Genomic DNA, 7829 nt, shown 5'->3' on the forward strand with positions numbered 1-7829 from the left:
AAGGTGATGTAAGCTAGTACGTAAGGCATAAGGCATTACTATAAAATGAGAGAAGCAGTGAGTCATAAGGCATAAGGCATTACTACAATAGATTTTCTTCCTTCAGAAGAAACTTATATTTAATGCTTCAAAAAAAAATTATATTTAATGTTTGTATAAAATATGTATTCATTTTTACTACACTTTCTATGTAACTAATTAAATAATTTAAATATAAATATACTTACTTCAAATATGAAAATATTTTTTATTCATTTGACACTCTCATTTTTTATTTTTTTTATATTATAATATCAATTCACACGTAGTGTTTATATGATGTTGTGGCTTAAGCATATAGTGCGTTCCCTTTTGTTATTTGTTGTGGATAGAGGGAAAATGTCAATTGATGAAAATGATATTCGGGTTAGTGGTTAAGGGCGGATATAGAACTACATTATTTGCGCTATGAGCTTGCTTCAAGACTTCAAGTACCTTTTTGCTCAGTTTGAAGAATATTTTTTTAATAATATTAATTTTTGTTTGTACTCTTCCTTTGTTATCGCAAATGTGAATTTTTAAGCATATTTCTTTATAATATTTGTTTTCTCTGTTTTAATGATTGATGTGAAATCAGAGATGTCATCAATTATGTTTATCAAAATTTACACAAGCTGAATCTTACATATCTTTTCTTGTAAGAGCTTATTCTATCTTATGTTATCTCATTATTTTTTGGAGGAGATGGATGCCAGAATTTTCACCAATTTGCATTTAAGGTGTGCATGGCAATCATTTTGTTTCCAGACACTGTTTCTGAAAAGAAATAATTCTTTTCTTTTTCTATGCCTTGGAACAATTTCTGAAGAAAAAAATGTGTTTGATAACATGTTTTATTTTTATTCCGAGAATGGGAATTGTGTTTGATAACATAATAAATAATAAAATAAAAAATCATTCCTATTAAGCATAAATTTTTTTTGGAACATCACTTCTTTTTTCATATGGTGTGGTGGTGGTGGTGGTGGCGGCGGTGGTGGTAGTTGTCGCGTTGTGATGGTGGTGGCGGTAGCGGTGGTGGTAATAGTGGTGACGGCGACAGTGGCAATAATGGGGATGACATGGTAGTGGCGACGACGGCGGTAATGATGACAGCAGCGGTGGTGGTTATAGTTACATGGTGGTGGTAGTGGTATGGTGGCGGTGATGGTAGTGATATGATGGTGACGGTGATGGTGATGGTGGCGGTGACGTAGAGGTGGTGGTCGTGACAGCAGTGGCCGCAGCGATGGTGGTGATAATGGTGGTGGCATGGTGGTGGTGGTGGTGGCAGTAATGGTGGTGATGGTGATGATATGGTGGTGGTAGCGGTAGCGATGGTGTAGTGGTGGTGGCGGTGGCGGTGGCGTGATAATGGTAGTGGTGGCAGCAACATCGATGGTAATGGTGGCATAGTGACAGTGGCGGCGGTAGTGGTGGTGGTGGTGGTGACGACAGTGACTGCGACGATGGTCATGATGATGACATGGTGATGGCAGTGGCGGTGGTGTAGTGGTGGTGGCGGTGGCAGTGGCATGATAATGATAGTAGTGGCGGCGGTAGTGGTGGTAATGGTGGTGGCGATGGCGGCAATGGTAGTGGTGGTGGTGGTGGTGACAGCAGTGTCTACGACGATGGTGATGGAGATGACATGGTGGCAATGGTGGTAGTGGCAGCAGCAATGGTGGTAGTAGTGGTGGCGTGGTGGTGGTGATGGTAGTGGCTACGATGATGCTGGTGGTGGTGGTTGGTGACGGTGGTAGTGATAATGGTGGTGACACTGATAGTAGTGATAATGGTGGTGACGGTGACAGTAGTGATGGTGGTGGTAATGGTGGCGGCAGCAGCAACGCTGGTTATAGTAGTGGTGGCGTGGTGGTGATGATGGTAGTGGCTACGATGATGCTGGTGGTGATAGTTGGTGACAGTGGTAGTGATAATGGTGGTGACGATAACAGTAGTGATGGTGGTGGTGGTGCTAATGACGGTGGTGGTGACGTGGAGGCGGTGGTGGTGGTACAACGATGGTAGCGGTGGTCGTGTCGGGATGATGGTGATGATGGTAGTGGTGGAAAGTAATTGAGAGAGATAAGTGTTTCTCATTTTGTTCCCAAGAACAAAAAAGCAGAAATTTTTTTATTCTTTTTTCTATTTCCCGGTACAAAAAATAAATCGGTTCATCCCGAGAACAAAAAAATAAATTGATTTTACCAAACGAGTTTTCTATCCATTTCTGTTCCCCGGAGCAGAAATTAAAAAAAAAAAAATTTGATTCCGGAAAGGTTGTCATGCACACCCTTAGTTGTCGGAAAAATCATTGTATGTTGGAGCTCTTGTGGTGATCTTAGTCTTTTAGTGGGCAAAACGACCGCATTACGTTTAATTTTTAAATGTATCTCCAAACGAAGATACATTTGGAAAGTTTGCCCAAAGTAGAGCAGTCAAACACGTTAGTTTGACTGACGAGATCAATCTCGTCACAAACCAAGACGTGACTGGATGCCACATAGGATTCTTCTCCAATCGCGTCATTACAATTGACGAGTCATACACATGTTCTGTCACAATTCGTGACACGATCCAGTCAGCCCTAAACCCGCCATGCAACGTGACGAGAATGACACACATGTGGCTTGTGTCTCGTGACACTTGTTGCCGGCATTCAATAGAGTCGTTGATTTCCCTTCTTACTCCTTCTCATTTCTTCTTACTTCTGCCTCTTTCTCCTTCGCGTTCTCTCTTCTTCTCACTTCTGTCTCTCATTTCTTCTATGTTCGTACGTCAGTTCTCACTGGTGTTAAGCAAATTTTTCGCGTGGACATCTTTCCTTCTCCAGTTCGTTTGCACCTTTGCAGTCACCCAACGCCGGAGCAAATAATATTTGGGGCTAATTTTTTCACCCACCAGATCAAAGTGTTTGCGTTCCCATCTTTCCTCCTCTCCGTTTAGTCACCCACCACAGGTATGGTGTTGGATCATTTTACCTATTGGATGTATTTTTTGTACCCCTAATTTTGTATCTGTGTAGGGTATTATTTTTTAGGGTTATGTTGTTGTTTGTCTGGTGTGGTATTGCATTATTTTCGGATGTATCTGGATTTTTTTGTAGTCACCCACGACAAGTTTGGTGTTGCATGATTCATTTTCTTTGCATGTGTTTTGTAATCGGTGAATCTTGTATTGTAATTAGTGAATGCAGTAGACATGCTATTACAAAAAATCCTAATAATTATAATTAGTGGATTAATTAATAATATTAAGCAAATTCAATAATTAGTAAATTTGTTTTAATATATTTTCGGATTTTAGAAGTGATAAATATAAAAAAGCTAATCACTGTGTTAATTATTTTGTAATTAACGATTTTTTTATACAAGTAATTATTGAATTAGTCATAATAATTAACAACCTAAGAAAAAACCTGTTAAGTTAAATAAATAATCATTAATTATAAATTAAATAATTAAATAGTAATTACTATTAGTGTTATAATTAAATATTTATTAATTTATGGTTTTCATAAGTGGTAATAAATAAAATCGTAATAACTATTTTAATTATTTTGTAATTAATGATTTGATCATAATAAATAGACACACTGAGAAAAAACCTGCATATATTAACATAATAATCATTAGTGGGCCTTTTTGACTGTTTTGCCCCTCATTAATTAATTTATAATTATTTTGCCCCTGATCTAGAACTATCTACCAATCTGCCCATCTTTAATCGATTAACTTAAATATTTAATCGATTAAATGGTCAAAATAAACAAAAATAGTTGACTCGAGATTTAATCGATTAAATTTTCTTCCCTTCCCAGATATTCTTCAATCTTCCAAAGGGTCTAGGTAGTGAAAGTGCATGGCTGAAGGGTCAATATCATAATGAAAAGTATCCATAACATATCAATTGTTTGATACCAGTGCACCACCAATAGAATGTGAAAACATTAGCCAATTAAGCATGAGAAACTTAGATCTGCACCTTACAAATGGAAAGCAACTTGTTGAAAGATTCTGTTATAAGCTTGACCAGATTGATGTGCTCAAAGCATGAACATTGAAACTGAAAGCTGTTTAAAAAAAAAAAAAAAAAAAAAAAAAAACTGAAAGCTGTTAAGAGAGTAAGCAGTTACAAACATGCCCAATTTTTAAAAAGAAAAAGCATTAAAAAAGAGAAAACCAACGACCCAGAAAGGAATAAATAAAGTAGAAACGACCACAGACTATAAAAAAAGAAACTTTGCAAAGTATCATAAAAAGCAACAAAATTTTCTTAGTGATAATAAACAGAAACCAGAGGGGACAACCACCGAGTTTCTGAAAATTCTAGAAAAGAGAGAGGAGGGGGGAATCAGAAAAGTCACTACCTAGACCCTTTGGAAGATGGAAGAAGATTGGGAAGAAGATAATCGATTAAAAAGGGAGATTTGATCGATTAAATCTCGAGTCAATCATTTTTGTCTATTTTAATCATTTAACCGATTAAATAATTAAGTTAATCGATTAAATAGAGGCAAATTGGTAGATAGTTCTGGATAAGGGACAAAATGGTTATTAATTAATTAATGAGAGACAAAAGGGTCAAAAAGCCTTCATTAGTGTCATAATTAAATGTTAATCATGTTATTAAATCCCTTTTCAAATATACTTAAATAATAAAAATATTTTTGAAAACCTTAGGCATCAAAAATATTTTCGTAAAATAATTAATAATCAATCTAATTTGCCTTTTGGTAAACAATAATTGTTGTAATAATTATATAGTAATTTTAATTAGTGTTTTAATTAATAGTAATCATATTTAAATTTACAATGCCTTAAAAACTCTGTTAGAAAAATAAGTTTTTAATATTTAAAATTATAAACATTAATCTTAAATAGTAATTTTGATTTAATATTTTTATAATAATTAAAATTATTAATTATTTAAATCGTGATAATTGTTTTAATTATTATATAATTACAGATTTCATGTTAATAAATAAAACCTAAGAAAAAACATATTAAGTTAAATTAATAATTATTAACTAACTAATTAAATAGTCATTATAATTTATTGATTTAGTTAAATATTAATCATTCTATTAAATCTTTTATACAAAATAATTTATTAACAATACAATGTTATGAAATCCTAGGCATAAAAAACTATTTTGATCATAGTTTAATAATTAATAACAAAAAATGCTTTAGGACAAAATAATTAATGTAATTATTATGTAGTGATAGTAATTATTGTTTTAATTAGTAGTAATAAAATTTGGTTTAACAATGCCATAGTGACCTGTTTAGAAAAATAAGATAGTAATAATGAAAATTTACAAACATTAAATTTAATTACTGTATATTTAGTAAATTAATTAAATAATAATGATACTTTATAACACAGTAATAAATAGTCTTATAATTATTTACTATATGTTGTTTTAATTACATTTGCAGCAAAATTTGATTAAATAGTAATTGTAATTAGTAGTTTAATTATGTAGTCGCTATATTTTTTATAAATTTTGTAAATTGTTGTTAGTTAAATGGCTAGTCATGGACTGTGCATTGACCCCAGTTCGAAAGAGTGGGGTGTACTGGATCAAGATGTGCAGCAATCTCACAGATCCCATGTCGTGTGGAACGACAGACATTTAAAGTCTATGAGAGTGAGACGATTACCGGTATGTTTCAGTTATGAATTTATCCTTTTTTTTACATGTTAGCAATAATAAGGGCCTTTATATTTTTTTACTTATTTGATTGTTGGCAGATTGACCACAGGCTGATTACTGTACTGGTAGAGAGGTGGAGGCCGGAGACTCACACTTTCCACATGCCTATTGGAGAGATGATTGTCAATTTACAAGATGTTGAGGCCATTCTGGGTTTAGCCACTGAGGGTCGGGTTGTTTTCAGCTATACCCATGGGAACTGGGAGGACGTAATTCAGCAGTACATGAGACTATCTCCATTCGCAGACGATTTGGATGGAGGGAACCTTAAGATGAATTGGTTGACTCATCATTGGGCTCATTGGGTCGAGCATTCAGCTACTCACGAGGGACAAATTGGGTACACTCGTGCCTATCTTATGTGTCTCTTTGGAGGTTTTTTTATGTGTGACAAGTCAAGTTCAGTAGTCGCTTGTCGATACATTCAATTATTAGATGGGGGCTTTGAGGATACCCATACATACAGCTAGGGGTCTGCAGTACTCGCAGTACTGTTCTGTGAGCTAGACTTTACATTTACCTTTATTTGGGATGCTTTTTACACGTGACAACTCTGCCACATGTAAAAAGTGGTTCTATAACAACCCTCACTGTCAAAGTAGGTGACAGTTAATTAATTATGTATTTAAGTGAATTAAACACTTGTTTAAGGAAACAGTGAGAGGTAAATCATGTAAATTACATGATAATTAAGTAAAGAATACGGTTCATGCTAGACATGTCAAATAGGATCCTAAGTAAAGTATAATTATGTCAAAGTACAGGGACTAGTTTGCAAATAAGTAAAACTAGGTTAATTCTTGAATTAGATGATCTAATTAAATTGTTTGATTAATTTCATGGGTATACGGTACTTTTAATTTAATTAGATGATGTCTATATTAATTTCTAAAATTAAGTCAAAGTTTGGTTAAATATTAGCCAATAGAAAAGTGTGTTGGCCAAAGTATGATCAAGTGGACCAATTAGGTTGCTGTTTGAAAAGTCTTTAAAATATAGACCAATGGGAACAAAATTGGCAAGTCAAAAAGCAATTCAAATGCTTAGTCATAGTTGAATAACTTATAAGCCAATAAGAATTAAGGTAGAAAAAGACTTAGGAAGAATTAACCGATAAGATACAAGTTTGAAATTTAAAGGATGGCATGCAAAGTGAGCATGTAACTTAGTGAAATTTCATTAAGAAATCAGCCTTATGTCTTCCTTTCCCATGCTTCCTTCCTTAGTGTAGAAGAGATCAAAGTGTTCTAGAATGTGGTATTAAAAGATGACAAGATAAAGTGCATAGAAAATCAACCAATGAGAAGATAGCTTGCAAAGTTAAAACACTTAGTAACTATCTAAGTGCAAAGTCGGTTCTTTTTTTCTTCTAAGGACAAAATCTAAACTCTTTCTTTCTTCTCCTTTTTCTCTTGAAGCCGTGGACACCACACGAGAAAGGGCAAACTTGTAGGTGGAGATTTAATCACTTTTACACCAAACTTTCAACACAAAAATTATAGTTCTTGATCTTGTGATCAAAACCCCCTATCCATTCACGTTATAGAGCATTGTATATTGAGATATTCTCCATTAAAGGTGGCTATCACTATTCATGCAGTGTGTAAAATCAAGTGTATTCAAGGTTTTGAAGCTTGGAAAGTGTAGGAAAGTTGTTTAGAAAATTATACAAGGTAATACACCTAAATTTTGATGGTTTAAAATGGATGTATGAAGTTGTTTATAATTGATTAGGGTTATGTATCCTATGATGTTATTTTAAGTGATTTAATGTCTCTTGGCGCTTGTTAATTTGTTGGTTTTGAGTAAAACTATGCTTAGTTAAGCTTAAAACAAACACAAGGGTTTGATGTTTTTCAAAGTGAGCAAATCGGTCAAGAGAGGTAAATTTATGCACACCATGTAATTGATGAAATATATAAGTGAAACTAGGATTTCAAAGAGTTATAATGGTGATTGGTTTAAAAGAAAAATTGATTGGAGTTAGTTAAGTTGATTAGAAAGTGAGAAACCCTAATGGAGTGCAATCTGACCTCTGTTTGTAAAATTTATAACTGGAGTTGTAGGCCTCCAAATTGAGCATGAT

At 34.0% G+C, this 7829-nt stretch overlaps 1 protein-coding gene across 1 annotated transcript; it reads left to right on the forward strand.

The window, feature by feature from the left end:
* Positions 1-5554: 5554 nt before the first annotated feature.
* LOC133317604 (protein MAIN-LIKE 2-like) lies at positions 5555-6213 on the forward strand. The gene is made up of 2 exons (XM_061519460.1): positions 5555-5692; positions 5782-6213. Exons 1-2 carry the CDS (start codon positions 5555-5557, stop codon positions 6211-6213), a joined length of 570 nt encoding a protein of 189 aa, XP_061375444.1.
* The last annotated feature ends 1616 nt before the right edge of the window (positions 6214-7829 follow it).

Source organism: Gastrolobium bilobum, unplaced genomic scaffold (genome assembly GCF_033153095.1).
Source record: "Gastrolobium bilobum isolate Gb01-03AN ecotype WA unplaced genomic scaffold, APGP_CSIRO_Gbil_v1 utg306091, whole genome shotgun sequence".
NCBI classification, from domain to species: Eukaryota; Viridiplantae; Streptophyta; class Magnoliopsida; order Fabales; family Fabaceae; genus Gastrolobium; species Gastrolobium bilobum.

Bases quoted from the DNA above. Each gene is read 5' to 3' on its own strand.
- LOC133317604 (XM_061519460.1), top strand. From the start codon at position 5,555: ATGGCTAGTCATGGACTGTGCATTGACCCCAGTTCGAAAGAGTGGGGT. The intron at 5,693-5,781 runs GTATGTTTCAGT...GATTGTTGGCAG, and splicing joins TGAGAGTGAGACGATTACCG to ATTGACCACAGGCTGATTAC.